General features: G+C 35.8%; 1 protein-coding gene across 5 annotated transcripts in view; it reads left to right on the top strand.

The window, feature by feature from the left end:
* Positions 1 to 16,297, top strand: part of evi5b (ecotropic viral integration site 5b) — a 65,065-nt gene extending 48,768 nt beyond the window's left edge. For all 5 annotated transcript variants that reach the window (XM_073851172.1, XM_073851169.1, XM_073851170.1 and 2 more), the window contains 2 exons: positions 6,390 to 6,485; positions 14,426 to 16,297. In XM_073851172.1, coding sequence (XP_073707273.1) covers positions 6,390 to 6,485; positions 14,426 to 14,695 — 366 coding nt within the window. In that variant the 3' untranslated portion in view covers positions 14,696 to 16,297. The remainder of the gene's footprint in view (positions 1 to 6,389; positions 6,486 to 14,425) is intronic.
* The last annotated feature ends 762 nt before the right edge of the window (positions 16,298 to 17,059 follow it).

Below are 17,059 nucleotides of genomic sequence, written 5' to 3'. Positions count from 1 at the left end.
CAGTTTATTTTTCAGTGCTGTAAGTGAATTTATTTTACATTATACATTAAATTCTGCGTGATTACTAAAAACTGATTCACATTTTGAAGCTAATAGGAATTGATCAGATATACAGTACAAGTGTCTTCTGTTTTTCAGTAAATGATGACAAACTCCCTCATTATAAAAAATTAAGGGATAGTTCACCCAAAATTGAAAATTCTGTCATTAATTACTCGCCCTCATGTCATTCCAAGATATTTTTGATAAAAACCGAGAGCTTTCTGACCCTTCATAGACAGCAGTGGAAAGAAGAATGACAGAGAGGAGAAGAAATGATTGAATAAAGTCATTATTTTTGTTTCCTTTGTGCACAAAACATATTCTGGTAACGTCATAAAATTACAGTTGAACCGCTGATGTCACATAGACTATTTTAACGAATTTAGCGGCACTTTAGACATGTCAGTTGCGTTGCTGTCTTTGCAGCGTCAGAAAGCTCTCAGATTTCATCAAAAATATCTTAATTTGTGTTCTGAAGATGAACGAATGTCTTACAGGTTTGGAATGACATGAGGGTGAGTAATTAATGACAGAATTTTCATTTTTCGGTGAACAATCCCTTGAATCTTAAATGTGGAAAGATGCTGCTGACCCACTATGCTTGTTTAGTATATATTAATTACCATAATGAGGTAATTAATCACCACACAGCTCAAAATGGCAAAATTACCAAAACCCACAATGACACTGGACAAACAAATAAAAACAGTAAACAATAGGATAAAAACAACAGAGTATTTTGCATACTCTATTTTTCCCACTCTCTCTCCCTTACAGACACACACAGTTTGCATACACGTTAGCATACATTCTAATGTTGTTAGCCCTGTTCTGAAGATTAACAACTTAAAAACTGCATGATATTTCTCAGTGGTAACAACAGCGTGGTCTTGAAGGAAATTAACTTAAAGTTTCATTATTAGTAGAAACGATGCTACCAATCACTTTTGAGAGACGCACAGACTTGAGGGAGGTAATTCACAAGCTTAATCTTACTCTTATTCTGTATGTTGGTCTGTCTAAACTTCCTTATTAACTGCATTAGTTTTCCATCAACAGCTCAAGCTATGTTACTAGGTCTAAAATGACGTTTTGGAATTAGCAACAAAGGCGTTGGATGAGCTGCGTAAGAAATTAATCCTACTTAAAATAGCGTTTTAAAGGGATAGTTCACCCAAAAAATTTAATTTGATGTTTATCTGCTTACCCCCAGGGCATCCAAGATGTAGGTGACTTTGTTTCTTCAGCAGAACACAAAGATTTTTAACTCAAACTGCTGCAGTCTGTCAGACAAATAATGGCAGTGGATGGGCACCAAACCTTTAAAAGTAAAAAAAAAAAAAAAACATGCACAGACAAATCCAAATTACAAACTGCGGCTCGTGACGATACATTGATGTCCTAAGACATGAAACGATTGTTTTTTTGTGAGAAACTGAACAGTATTTATGCCTGATGATGAGCTTGTGCTCAGGAGAGATGGACGTGGCTGTGTATCAAAGGTAAAAAATGATATAAATACTGTTCAGTTTCTCGCAAAAACCGATCGTTTCGTGTCTTAGGACATCAGTGTATCGTCACGAGCCGCAGGGTGTAATTTGGATTTGTTTGTGCATGTTTTTTTTACTTTTAAAGGTTTGGTGCCCATCCACTGCCAATATATGTCTGACAGACTGCAGCGGTTTGAGTTAAAAATCTTTGTTTGTGTTCTGCTGAGGAAACAAAGTCATGGATGATCATGGATGCCCTGGGGGTAAGCAAATAAACATCAAATTTTCATTTTTGGGTGAACTATCCCTTTAAGGACAAAAAACGTCTTGTCTTGAAATATATCATCTGATCGATGTCTTGAGGTGTGGTAACTGTAGTATAAGCGGAATAATTGACTTTGGTCCGTTGAATTCTACAAAAAATAATGCATTATTTTTTTACGAATTCAACGGCCCGTCGTCAATTATTCCTTACATGAAGCATTTCAAATTTGCATCTCTATTCAGCATTGTTACTGATCAAGCATCAAACCGATCATTTATTCGTTCACCTTTCGCCCACTCTTAACTTTGACATGTCCCATTGCTGGAAAATGTAACACCATGATGTCACCACAGCCTTTTTTCTTTGGACCGACTTTGAGTCACCTGGTGAGAGTGTGGTTTTTATTTTCACTGGAAAGATCCACTATAAAGTGTCTGTCTGACACCAAACACCAACACACTAACCCGACTCCCCAGCCTACAGAAGATGTAGACACCTTTCAGAACACCCACACAACTTGTCAGTCCCGAGTCTGTTAATAGTTATTGTGACTGACTGAATGAAGCCTCGACTAGAAAAATGCAGAGCATCAGCATTGCTGCTCCTCAGCATTGTTATGATCTCTTGCCTAACTTAGAGTGGAGTGAAGTGGGTTTTTTTTTTTTTTAACACCTAGCTGAGCTCAGGGTTGAAACGGCTGCTTGCATGGCCCATGGGACCGCAGCTAGCTATCTTCATTACCAGATGAGAAACCACTTCCTATCAGGCAGAGAAGCACACTGAGCTATAATCAAAGCTCACATTTTGCTTTATGCTTTACTGCTCTGCATTCATGTAATCTGTTGTAACAGAGAGATTTAGCTCGGGATGTGTTTGTGAGATGTGCATAAACATGAACAAAGAAAGGGCAGTAAGAGAAATCTCAGTACTATACTAATGCGGAGAGGAACGCTGACATTTATTTGACACATTTCAAATCGCAAGCGCCTAAAACACAAGTGAGTGTTGCCATGCCAACCTGATATAGAACAACAAATATAGCCTGAACATTTTACAGTTTCAGTTATTCTGCTGAAGGCGTTTGGTGTTAACATGTCAATAAATGCGCAGTTATCAGAGTATCTGAGTTGCTAAACTCATCGTAAACTTAAAGGAAAATAAAAATAATTAAATAAAATATTTTAGATTTTCCATTAAGCATCTATCAAAAGTTAAAAAGAAGCAGTGTCACAATAGAGTTTGTTCCATCAGATAAGAATTGCTCAATTTAACGAAGTTGAATCTTCTGCAGAATCAGGCCAACAGTTCAGCTCTAATACTACAAGTTCATCAGCATCACCATTTGATCGAGTCATTGTGGCTCAGTTCTGTTCTGCTTTTCGTGTAAAACGGTTATGCTGTTTACCTGTTGATTGTGAAAACATCAAAAAAAAAAAAAAAGTTGTGTAAACTCAACTCAAATCTTTGAACTGAACAAACATCAGATATGCTCTGTTATTAGGAAAAATGTTCAACTCGAACATTCTGAATGTGTTTTAGCTTCTGAACAGTCGTTTAATTTTTTTTCCATGTAAATATTTTGTCGTGGAAGGCTTAAAGTTTGTTCCGTTTACATGATTTAATGCAGGTAGCATTGTATTAGGATTCATATTTGCACATTACAGAGATTGTTTGCTGTAATCTGTAAAGGGATCCCTGTCAGTTAGTATAAAACTAAAATATTAAAAATAAAATAAAAATAAAAATCGAGAGTCTGAACTATTTAATTGATTTGCTGTGTATTTTTAGATTATTATAATCAACAATGAAAAAATAAGTTGCATATGGGCCATTCTACAGAATTGGTGCAAACTGCTGTCCCACAATCATAAAAAAGACACATTTAAAAAGCATTTAAGTATTCAAATCTTAGATGTTTACTAAGATCCTTCTATTATCTATTTTAAATATCAGTTTAATATATATAAAATCCTCATTTATTTGGTACTTTCAGTTGGGAGGTGGCTGTCCCAAACCCTAACCCCTAAATTTCAACTTATGAAAATTATATTGAAATAATTTTGCCATTTTATTCCATTGTTGTTTTTGAAAATATCTTCGATTTTGTAAAAAAGTGAAGTCCAAAAAACAATTTTATTTATTTTCTTTGTAAATGAGTAAATTTAATGTTTTAAAAAAAATGTGTCTCGCATTTTCATGTCACTACCGAAACTACACCCCTACGTTTATGATCAGGAAATGGGTCACTTTCTCTCAAAGCTACATTGTGAGTAGATAGGCCTCATCATTTTGAGGTAGATGTGTTCAAAAGTATGAAAAATCTGTGTTTAAAGAGACTTTCGAACTTTCACTTTCGAAAACCATTCTTAGATGATGAATGAATTTTTGGGAGTTATTTCATAACATTTCATTTTTATATGTGTATAGCATCTTTAGGTTCAAATGTGTCTAAAATTGTCACTACCGAAATGGTCATAACCGAAACATTTGTTGAAGTTTCGGTAGTGACATCTTTGTTTTTTGGGGGGTGTTGTTCCATAAAATTGTCTTTACCGTAACAGTCACGACCGAAACGTGTCATCAGTGTTTCGGTAGTGACAGAAGGGAACACATAATCCTTTATTGGGGGGCAATAAACAAAGTTTTAGTACAGTTTTGCAAATCTCATAAATCACACTTGAAATTACTGTTAAAATTGTAATTGTTATCGATTTACCTCTGAAAATGTTTTAATAAAATAGAAAAAAATATATTTACAATGATGATGCAAGCAAAATCTTAATAGGTCAATGACCTTTAACTTCTTATTAAATTGTATATTAATGTGTTTGGGTAGTGACAAATTTGGGGAGAGGACAAATATTCCAAAAATTTCTGGAAATACAATATGAGAATTAACTGCACAATTACTAGAAATGCGTACCTTGGGATCCATCTTTCCACTGGACAACGGAGGGACTCATATGCAAGTATTACAGAAGATTCAAATGCTTATTGATTCTTCATATATTAAAAACAATGCATTAAGAGATGGGGTGTCAACTTTTGAATGGAATGAGGATGTGTCCATTTTTCTTTTTATTATGTCCTTCAGAAGCTACAAAAGATACTTGCGTTTCCCAGAAGACAAAATAAGTTAAAATTAACCTGATCATAAAATTCCAAAAGTTTACACCCCTGTCTCTTAATGCATTGTTTTTCCTTCTGAAGCATCAGTAAGCGTTTGAACCTTCTGTAATAGTTGCATATAAGTTCCTCAGTTGTCCTCAGTGTGAAAAGATGGATCTCCAAATCATACAGTTATTGTTCGATAAATAAATAAATAGCACAATATTCTTAATGATAACCAAGATGGCTACACAACTAGTCTAATTTAAAAAGAACACAGTGTAATTGGAATTCAGTTGTACTGGGGGGGTACTGAAGTAAGGAAGCCATTACTCAGACGTTTCATGTCCCTAGCTGCAGCCTGCCACCTGCTGATTTCATGCAGCTGAGTGTTAGGAAGTCAGCTAACTGCCTTTCCCTTATCACAACACTATGGAGGGGAGGGGGTTGAAACCTCAAGAAAAACACACATTCTTGGAAGAACACTTCAAATCCCTCGGCATCCCCATCCTCGGCCTATCAGAGTGCTGCATGCACAGCGAACGCAGACCACAGGAATTGAAAACACCCTTCCCTGCTAGGAGGGTGTGTGCGTTGATCTTACCTCCGTACCTCTTTAACACACCCCTTTCTGCACCTCTTCTCCTTTTTCACTCCTCACTCTGTACCAATAACTGTGCCAATACAGAGGAAAACGGCTCTTTGCAGCATGTTTGTAGCGTGTGTTTTGATTCCCTTTTTAACAGGTGTGAATGTGGAGGGTAAACATGTTATGTAGTGTGTACACATGGCTGTTCAATACCACAGCTCCCTCAAGGCATTCAGCAGCAGTGAAAAACACAACTGCGTTTATAGCCTCACAATCTGTTCACATATTTAAACCAATATGGCCGCCACAACACTCCCAAGAGATTTTTCACTCACATGTACTTCTTAAAGGGATAAAGGAATCAAAAAATGTAAAATTGTATCAATATTTCTTTACCAAACCTGACGTGTTTCTGTTAAATACAAAATGTGAATTTTAAAAAATATATTGGCCACTTTTCTTTTAGCACAATGAAAATGAATGAGGACTGGAGCTTCAGAATGATGAATTAGCTACATTACATTAAAGTAGAAGTATTTGTGTGCTTCATTACACAAATTTTCTACAACCAGTTGATCAAAATATATACACTGACGATATTGACATCTTTGTCCAATGATCCTTTCTCAATATTGATAAGAAGTGATGTCCAATACATGAAGGAATAATTCTTGTTGATACAGTTCCCAAAACTGGTCTTATTGATTCATTTATGGTACCTTAGAATACTTTTATAGTGCATGGGAAAGAGCAACAAATATAATATTCTAATCCATGAATAAAAGGGATGAAATTTCAATAAGTCATACAGGTTTGGAACAATCAATGTGATGTTAGTTAAATGACAATTTATATTTAAAGAAAGATATATATTTTTTTTCTTTCTTTCTTTTAGAAAGAGGAAGGGAAGGTCCAAGGTCAGCTCAACAACACAGACTCCAGCCAGTACATCCGAGACCTCAAGGATCAGATAGCAGATCTCAAACATGAGGTAATGTCCATACGTTTATAAACATTAAGTGTTTCAAAAAAAAAAAAAATTTGACTATGCACACTTTAGAATAGATAGAAGAATAAAAGCTAGGCCACAGATGTTGTCATCTGAATGAATTGAAATTGTCTGTGACAATGTATCTTTTAAGCAGTAGTAATGGTTTGTTAAGAGTCTATCTTAGTGTCAAAGTCTATTTGGTAGCTGTGATGTTTTACCCACCCATGAAATGCTTGTTTTCCTGCCTGATCTCTGTTTTTGATCTTTACTATTTGTTGTGTGGTTAGCTTATTTTTCACAGGCTTTATGAGCGTTTTGAACAGATTTGTTAGTTTTTTTTCACAGGGCCTTTTTTAAGTGTTAACTACGCCCTACGCATGGCCTCTTCCTGCACTTCAGTTTGCCTGCACACACCCGTCGCACTCTTTAGCGCTACACCTATCCGCTCACAGGTGCTGTTATAACCACTCCGAAATCTGTTCTGTCGACCCCGTGTTTAAAAAAATGTCTGGTAGACCTATCAATTGTTTGGGTCATTAATCAGGACAGCACACAGCAGTGGACAGATACAATAAGAGTGTGACAGAATTTACAGTGAGACATTTTTATTTGCTCCAAACTAAATGGTTGAGTCTATCAAAAAACTTCTGCTAACTTTTTGTTAGGACCATCTGAAGATGATCTATGTCAAATTTGGTGAAAATTGGATGACCCGTCTAGAAGGAATTCGAAAAAGTAGCTTTTTACCTAATGTCAAATATTTAACAAACTGTTTGATTGACAGCAGTGGTTCTAGAGGCAAAGTTGTTCAGAAAAAGGAGATCTAACAAATTATATGAATATTTTGTGTATTTGAACAATCGTGTGATATATATAAGGTGTAAAACCTGATTATGCCACCTATTGGCCAATTTCTTTCTTTCTTCTTCTAGGGCCATGAGTCAAACAGGCCAATCAAGTTTCGTTCCGATGAGCCTTTGTTAACATTGTCTAATAGATGCTAATAGAAGAAGTCTAATAGAAGTTGATTGGCTGATGGCAGCCATGTTTTTTGAGATACGCCAATTCCCTCATAGATATGGGTAGTACCTTGGGCAAAGACACTGCATGCCAAATTTCAAATCAGTCAGACTAATGGGTGCATAGTTACAGCCATTTTCATGTATTTTTTTCTGTTAAAGTGCCACCAAGTGGTCAAACTTCCCAATTTTTGCATTTTGACCAAAGATCGAGCTCATTCATATGTGTTCCAAGTTTGGTGAAGATTTGTCATTCCGTTCAAGAGTTATAGTCATTTTAGTAAAAGTGGCCCCACACACTTAGAACGTTTTTGCGTCCTGTTTCGACCAACAATGGAACTTGGTTTTGACAACTCTTGATAAAATAACTCCAGATAACTTTTCTGCATTGTTTTGTTTCCGATTGGGTAAGAAACCCAAGACTAGTTCACAAAAGTAGCTTTTTTTTATTTCTTTTTTTTATACATAATGTCAAATATTTAACAAACCATTTGTTTGACATCAGTGGTTCTAGAGGCAAAGTTGTTCAGAATGAGTAAGTCTAACAAATAATATGAATATTGTGTGAAAAATAGTCTGCTATGAGGGTTAAAAACCTCTAACACCACCTCACCGACCTCTAGAGCCATGAGTCAAACATGCCCATCAAGTTTTGTTCCAATCAGCCTTTGTTAACCTCGTCTAAAAGATGCTCAAAGTTGATTGGCTGAAGGTGGCTATGTTTTTAGAGATACGCCAAGATATCGATGACACCTTGTTCTAAGTTTGGTGAACATATGTCATTCTGTTCAAGAGTTATAGTAATTTTAGTAAAAGTGGCCCCACGCACTTTAAACATTTTAACCAACAATGGAACTTCAACTTGGTTTTGACAATTTTTGCTAATAAGACTCCAGAGAACTTTTCTTCATTGGTTTGGTTCTGATCGGTTGAAAAACCTAGGACTAGTTTGCAAAAATAGGTTTTGCAAAAATTTAAAATGGAAATTAAATCAGAGATAGCCATTTTGTTTTGATTGAGCCAAGCATTCCAATGATTATAAGACACTGCGAGTCAGTGACACATGGTCTAGGAATTATGAGCGATTTAACGTTTTCAATCACTGTATATACCCCCTATTAGCCGATTGGGGTGAGTCTTTTTTTACCAGTGTCTCTCCAAATTGAGCTCTATCATCTGGCCAAGTTTCAAATCTATGAATTTACATTTGGGCTTTGAGCTTGAACCCCTAATAAGCACTCAAATCAATTTTGTAATTTACAGATGATTTACTCACCCCCTTGTCATCCAAGATGTTCATGTCTGTCTTTCTTCAGGTGTAAAGAATTTTTTTTTTTTTTTTTTTTGAGGAAAACACTTAAGAATTTCTCTCCATATAGTGGACTTCTATGGTGCCCACGAGTTTGAACTTCCAAAATGCAGCTTAAATGCAGCTTCAAAGGGTTTTAAACGATCCAAGAGAAAGAAGGGTCTTATCTAGCAAAACAATTGGTTATCCCCCCCCCCCCCCCCCCCCAAAAAAAAAAAAACTTATATTACAACTTATATAGTTTTAGAACCTCAAATGCTTGTCTTGACTAGCTGAGATGGGAATTTTTCGACATACACTAACTGTCTTAAAACCGGAATACACAAAGTACACGCATTGAAGCTGCATTTTGGAAGTTCAAACTCGCGGCACCATAGAAGAAAAATCTGAAAATGTTTTCCTCAAAAAACGACATGAAGGACATGAACATCTTGGATGACAAGGGAGTGAGTAAATGTACAATTGTATAATCTGGAAGTGAACTTCTCCTTTAACATATTTAATTTATTCATCAATTCATGTTCAGACAGTTACTAAATGGACTAAGCTTTCACTTTAGAGCTTTCCTGTGTGACCCAGAACTGTTTTTGTACTAGACTTTGAGGCTTAGGGTTGAGACTCTCTGCACTGTGATATGAGGCATTGCAGAGCCTTGCATCAGAAGAATTTCTGTCACTGATGTGTAGAGGGAAGTGGCCACACAACATTCTCTCTGTAAGTGTTATTGTAGTTATTAATGAGTTTCACCCAATTTTATATAAGTACTGTTCCGAATAAGAGTCATGGATAGATAATATTTACAATAAAGGACTGAGTACACAGTTCTGCATTAGAGTTATGTTCACATTAACTATTAACTATTAGCGCAAATCTACTTTGTTGCGTGCTTCTCTTGTGACAACTTTTGATTCTCTGTAGGCGGTGTAGTTTTTGTGGCCAATGTGTTGTTTTGGTTGTTGCCCACTTTTGGAAGTGAGATTTCTGATCATTTTTGCTCTTTCTGCAGCAGTGACGTACTTCAAGCTGTGGTGTTAAATAGCCACAGAGGAAATACTATCAGTAGATGTCTTGTGCTCTTGAAAATGAGTGAAATATTTTCTGGTTTTTAAAGACAGAGCGGATTAGTGTTTTTAAAAACTGGAAAATATGGTCTCCCAGTGACTGACTGTTCTGCATCTCAGGCCCATGAAAAATATCCATAATGCGAATTTAAAAGTAAAGTGGATACATTTTCAATGTGTTTTTATTGGGCATTAAATAATAGCTTCTTTTGCAGCCCAATTATGTTTTTTGTTATGGTACACGTTGATATGGATGGTGTAATGTTGACACAGTACGTGCAGTGGTCATGGTGAAATTGACATTTTTTTCCTTTGATGTATTTATGGAACCAGTTTTAAAAAATCCCCAGTGATGTTTAATACATAGCCAAATGTCACCTCTGTTATATTTTTTTTAACTAGGTGTGTTATTCTCCAATAAGAAAGCTAAACTGAATGTAGAACAGCAGAACAGAAAACGGAAAGCATTTAATTGATTTATGCCGGGTGCAGGATGTAGTCTGATTTTTCTCCTCCTGTCTAATACTCACAACAAAAGGCTGGTGGTTTGTGGTCAAACTACTTTCTACTAAATCGTTCATTCTCAGGCCATCTCAATCCCTATCAACAGAGTGCAGTAAGACAGCTTTACCTCTTAAAACCTACCAGGTTCCTCTTTGTGCACAATCAAACAACAGCACAAATCCTGTTTGTAGCCACAAACCATTATGAACATGACTGATTTGGATGTTTGTGGGTGTGTAGTGAAGAAAGAAGAGCAATTTGATAATTGTAAAGTTTTTCTTTTTCCCTTTATGGAACGTTCTAAGTCAAATTAAAGTTAATTTATTTAAATATTTAGGAGATGGTTTTATCCAAAGTGAGTTGCATTTGAGGAATATCAGTTATGGTAGTAGTAGTACCAAAAAACAAGTTCAAAATTGCTCACATTTACAAAATATATACCATTCATCTGCAAATGTCGACGAGATTCATGTAACTAAGTTGTAAAGTTGTGCTTAAAAGATCAGCCACACTAAAGTCGGCTTAGTCATAACCTTAAAACAAAAGGACGGATGTCTCGTATCTGGTTGCTATTTAAATCACGTAGTTGCTAAACAGCGAGAGGTTTCCAATCAGCCGCATTTGCACCAAGCAAAACCATACTCGAACTAATCTCTCAACATCACAAAGTCATGAGTTGTCATACTTGTGGCCTCACTTGCCATTTTGACACCGTCTTCCGGTTTGTTCACTTTTTTCTTTCTGTAGCCTCTACAACCCACACATCAGCCCCTCTTCTATGTGCACTGCACGGATACCACATGAACACTGTATTCTCATTTTAAAAACTCTTGGTTGTTTTATACAGCAATTAGAGTAGAGGTGGAATGACTATATTGTGTACGGGACATAAAACAGAATGTTACTGATTGTGGTTAAACTGAAAGACCCATGAATATGTCTCTCCCCACATGTCTGTCTTTCTGAGGCAGAGTGTTTCAGGTAAGAGCGTATACAACTCCATCTACTGTGTGTTATACCACAGCAAACTTCTCAATTCAAAACTACAGTTCACACAAGGATTTTTTTTGTTATTTGCTTATAGTTGGCCATTTCATTTGCCCCCCTTTTTTGAGCATGAAGTTTCATTTTAATTTGATGGACTTGGAACATTGTATGATACATGGCTTATTCTTCCAGTGCAGGTGACCTGCTGACTATTACTTGCTTTTTAAATTAAAATGTTCATCATTTACTCACCCTCATGTTGTTCCAAAACTTTATGCATTTGTTTCTTTAAAATAACACAAAGGTGAATTTGAAGATTTCATACAATGTTGGTTGGTCTAAGGGATATGCCCAAATAATTAATGTCTTCGGAAAGGCACAGAAAACTATGGAAGCTATCTCACATTCTGACTTTTTTGCTCGCATTTGCCAGATAACGTCTCGTAAATCTGACTTTTTCCGAGTTGTGAGTTATAAAGTCAGAATTGTGTGATATAAACTCACAATTCTGACGTTTTTTCTCAGAATTGAATGATATAACCTGACTTCAACATGCAACTGAGTTAAGTCAGAATTGTAAGATATAAATGTGCAATTCTGAGGAAAAAAAAGTCATCTTTATTTTCAGAATTGCACATTTATGTCGCAATTCCGACTTAACTCACAACTGCATATTAAACTTGCAATTGAGAACATCAGTCATTTTCCCCCTCAAAATTGGGCTTTATAACTCGCACTTGCAGAATTGCAAGAATAAAAGTCAAAATTGCAAGATACAAACTCGCATTTGTGGAAAAAAAGGAAGAATTGCGAGATGTTAACTTGCATTTGCGAGAAAGTCAGAATAGTGAGTTTTTATCTCGAAATTCTGACTTTTTCTCACAATTGTGAGTTTATATTATGCAATTCTCAGAAAAAAAAAGTCCGAATTCTGGCTTTATATCTTGCAGTTCTGACTAACTCGTAATTGTGAGTTTATATCATGCAATTCTGGAAAAAAAAGTCATAACTGCAAGATACGAACTCGCATTTATGAAAAAAGTAAGAATTGCAAGATGTAAACTCGCATTTGAGAGGGGAAAAAAAGTCAGAATAGTATGTTTTTTTTTCTCGCAAATCTGATTTTCTCGCAATTGTGAGTATATCATGCAATTCTGAGGAAAAAAGTCAGAATTCTCACAGTTCTGACTTTATAACTCGCAATTGTGAATTTATATCACAATTCTGATAAAAAACGTCAGAGAGAAAAAAGTCAGATTTGCAAGATACAAACTCACGTTTGTGAGAATTTTTTGAATTGAGATGTAAATTTGTATTTGCGAGGGAAAAAGTCAGAATTGTTCGTTTTTGTCTTGCAATTCTAAGAAATGCGAGATACAAACTCGCATTTGTGAAAAAAATAAGAATTTTGAGATACAAACTCGCAATTGTGAAAAAGTAAGGAAACTTGCATGTGCGAGAAAAAAGTCTGAATAGTGAATATTTTTCTCACAATTCTGACTTTATTTCTCTCAATTGTTTGAGAAAAAACTGAATTGTGAGATACAAACTCACATTTGTGAAAAATTCAAATTACAAGATGTAAACCCGCATTTGCAAGAAAAAAGTCAGAATAGTGAATTTCTCTCGCAATTCTGACTTTTTCTCGCAATTGTTTATATTGCAATTCTGAGAAAAAACATCAGAGAAAAAAAGTCAGAATTACGAGATACAAACTCACATTTGTGAAAAAAAAGTATGAATTACGAGATGTAAACTCTCATTCGTGAGGAAAAAAGTCAGAAAAGTGAGTTATTTTGCAATTCTGACTTTTTGTCGCAATTGTTTTTAGATACAAACTCACATTTGTAATGTGAATTATGAGATGTAAACTCGCGTTTGCAAGAAAAAAGTCAGAATAGTGAGTTTTTATCTTGCAATTCTGACTTTTTCTCGCAATTGTGTTTATCATAAAATTCTGAGGAAAAAAGTCAGAATTGCAAGATACAAACTCACTATTCTGACTTTTTTCTCGCAAATGCGAGTTTACATCTCGTGATTCACTTTTTTTTTAACAAATGTGAGTTTGTATCTCGCAATACTGACTTTTCTCAGAATTGTGATGATAAGTCAGAATTGCAAGATAACTCACTTTTTGGACTTTTTTTTTCTCACGAATGCGAGAAAATTGCGAGATACAAATTCGCATTTGTGATAAAGTAAGAATTGCGAGATGTAAACTCTCATTCGCGATAAAGTCAATTGTGACTATAACTCGCAATTTATATCTCACAATTCTGACTTTATAACTTGCAATTGCGAGTTTATATCTCATAATTCTGAGAAAAAAAGTCTGAATTGTGAGAAAAAGTTGCATACTTTTTTTTTTTTTTTTTTAATTCAGTGGTGGAAACAGGCTTCCATAGAAAACGAATAACGCGTTTTACAAAACCACTGAAGTGACGTGGTTAACCGCTTGCTAGCGGTAGCCTGTTTCATCAGAGTACATAAAATTTTGCTTACCACATAAAAAGAGTAAGGAGAGGTGACTGATAGGACAGTGGCGAATGATTTGCAGATCCTGAGCACCACTGACAAACATCTAATCTTGTAAAATGTGAGGCAAGTACGAGTACAATCGAGCGCGCATTCAGAAGCGTTTTCAGTGCCCTGCATATTAATGGCGTCTCCTAGAATGACCACAATTTATAAACGAAATCTCATTTTTTTCCCTTTAGTGGTTTTGTAGTACACGTTTCCTTTCCAAAACACGTTTTTTAACAAAATGTCAGGTTTAAAACAACATGAAAGTGAGAAAATAAGAACAATTTTAATTTAGAAAACTCATTTAATACTTAAATGAGCATTTTGACCCCGTTCTATCCCACTATATGTTTGTTCAATTTTATAGTGCTGTTGCTGTTCAGAGATTGTACATTGGTGTGTCTTGCAACTGTTATCTTTCCTATCCTCGTCTTTTATGAAGAAATGGTTTCCTGGTGTTCATTTGCATGTTGTTATATGCAATGGCTGAGGTGTTAAAGTTTCACTTGTGCTGACGCCCGCTTTCTCTGCTCATAGATCCGATGTTTACGAGGGCAGCGCTTACCCGGCCAACCAAGTTTTGACGGGATTCATATCGTCAATCACTATGGAGGCGACAATGAATCCTACCAGTCCTCTGATGAAGACGGAGTGAAGCTGTCCCCCCAGCTGACCGGTCATCAGGTTCGAGGCCGGATCACACTACATCCAAACCTGGAGGACTCAGAAAGCGAGGGTGATGAGGAAGGTGACGCCCTACGACTTAGTGTACCCTCAAATGGCAGCCATAAGACAACTACAGTGTGATCATATGGACTGGTGAGACAAACTGCCAGTCTTCGAAGGTCTGGGAAGGAGAGTGTGACTCTAAGCCTGTCCTTATAAATCTGCCTACATTGTTGAGCATTGGACTCGAACTGGAGAACTTGATGGACTTATGGATTCATATCTTTCTTAAGGTCATGGTTTACATCTGCATTTGTTTTGTTTTTGCCAAAATGCGTCAGATGTTTGTCCTGGCACTTGTTTTTAATTTTTGCCTCGATAAAGAGGACTAATGGGCCTCTTTGAGGCCCTTATAATAAAAATCAACGTTTTGCAGCACGAGAATCCCAAACCTTAAAAAGGGGTGTTTCTAATACCCCGCGATTTTTTCACATTACGAAAAGCGACTTTGTATAGCATAGTGTTTTAAGATTTTGCATTGTCATAGCTTTTATTTTAAATAATCATCTTTTTTTTTCTTTTTAACAAACCACAAACCAGTAACTGCACCATTTTTGAGGGAAACGTATTACGGAACACTATCATCTTTACATGCACATTAAACCGTTCCATATTAATACAGTGGTGTCGTATTTTAAGTAAACAAGCCAGGCATGAATTATACGAATGGGTCTTGAACACATTAAGTGTGGGTCAAGGAACCAGCATCTGTGTAAATATGTACATGTTTTGATTTTTTTTTCATCTCCATTATTACTTGAAAATATGTATTCATTGGATGTCATGTCTATATTGTAATGTATTGTACAGTTGAGTTCAAAGGGATGTATTACTGAATTTGGGAGGTTTTTGGAGGCAACAGCTTTTCCTGGCACGCTGTCCAGTAACTTTTCTGTACTGTAGCTTTGATGTCGTCAGTTCTCCATTTTTGTGCCTGGAAACATTCTCTGAAATTCTTGCTGATTTACAATATTTTCTACAGTATGTGGTATGCTAAGCATGTTATGAATCATGAATACCTGCAAGCTGATGGAACCAGAGGCATGAAGAGTTGGAACAATGTTCTCGTTTTTTGATTATTTTGGCCTTCCTTAAGCCACGCATTTTACATCCATATTTGTACCAACTGGCTTCTGAATCAGTTTGCTTTTTTTGCACAGATGACATGCATATCACTTCACAACAATCGGAAATACTACTATACCGTTTATGGCAATATATTTAATTGAGCTTCACTATTCTTTGTTGTTCTCCTCCAATGAGTCCCAGTGGTTCAAGACTTTGGAAGTCATCTTCAAAGCAGAGGAATGAAGTTATTTCATATCAAAATGCTATTTCTAATGTTATGCTTGGTTGGAGATGAATAGCACCTGAGAGCAAGCCTTAAAACCCATTATGATGGATGTATGATGGAAGTTGGTACACTATTTGCCCACCTTTTCAAATGGCTACAAAATAAAGACTTTGCGAAGCAAACTTGCAAAGCACAAAACACTAAAGTGGTTTAAAGCAATTAAGTAAAAACGTTATTTAATACATCTAAAGTAAAACCTTGCGAAATTGAATTCCTGTGGAATGTTCCTGTGGGCATTAGAGGCTTTACAGACCGTTGACAATGCAAGAAAAGTGTCTTGAAGATGATGGATGTGTTGATTTAGATCACAATAAAAATATCATTTGATATTGGCCTGTCATGTTTTATTCGCTTTTTTAGTTAGTCATTGGTTAATAAGTAGTTTGATGAATCGTAAATGTTGTTTTAGTTATTTAAATAACATTTAATACGATACAATTTAGCAAATTATTTTCTATAGAACTCCAAAAAAAAAAAAAAAATCTGGAACAATATTTGAACGTGTTTTTTCCATTGAGCTATTTAAATTTTATATAACGCTGTTATGACAAACAAAAATCTTTCACGCTTCAAGCATTACGCTTAAATAAACATCTGCTTTAGGTACAGCCCTCCTCACAGCGGATTGCTATTGAGATGTGTCGCAAATAACGTTCAGGAAGCTTTTTTGTCTGCTCTTACGCTTAAAAACCCTGAGATGACATGGGTTGCGCGCTCTTTCCTTAAACTAAAACTCCACGACTATACTGAATTCATCTTACAACGAATTGTTTGATCAGGTAAGCACTGTAATTCCTGTTGGCAAATGAGCCCCTATTAAATTTAAAGTGATGGATAGGTATAAAACGTAAATCTTAAATCAGGGTTTCGCTAAGAGCAAAATCACAGTACGCGCGTTTCCAGTTTACTTGAAGTTTCATACTGTACCTACGATTTTAACATTAATAAAACACATTGACTCATCTCAGCATTGTTTATCAGTGCAAAGCAAACCTTTTCATTCACAACAATTGGCATTTTGTAAATTGTGTTATTAGTTTGTCAGGAGGAACAGAGCAAAGCCTCGCGTTATGGTATAGCGTTTTTGGTAT

This window comes from Garra rufa, chromosome 12, assembly GCF_049309525.1.
Source record: "Garra rufa chromosome 12, GarRuf1.0, whole genome shotgun sequence".
Lineage (NCBI taxonomy): Eukaryota > Metazoa > Chordata > Actinopteri > Cypriniformes > Cyprinidae > Garra > Garra rufa.
This window is presented reverse-complemented; position numbering and strand designations above follow the sequence as displayed.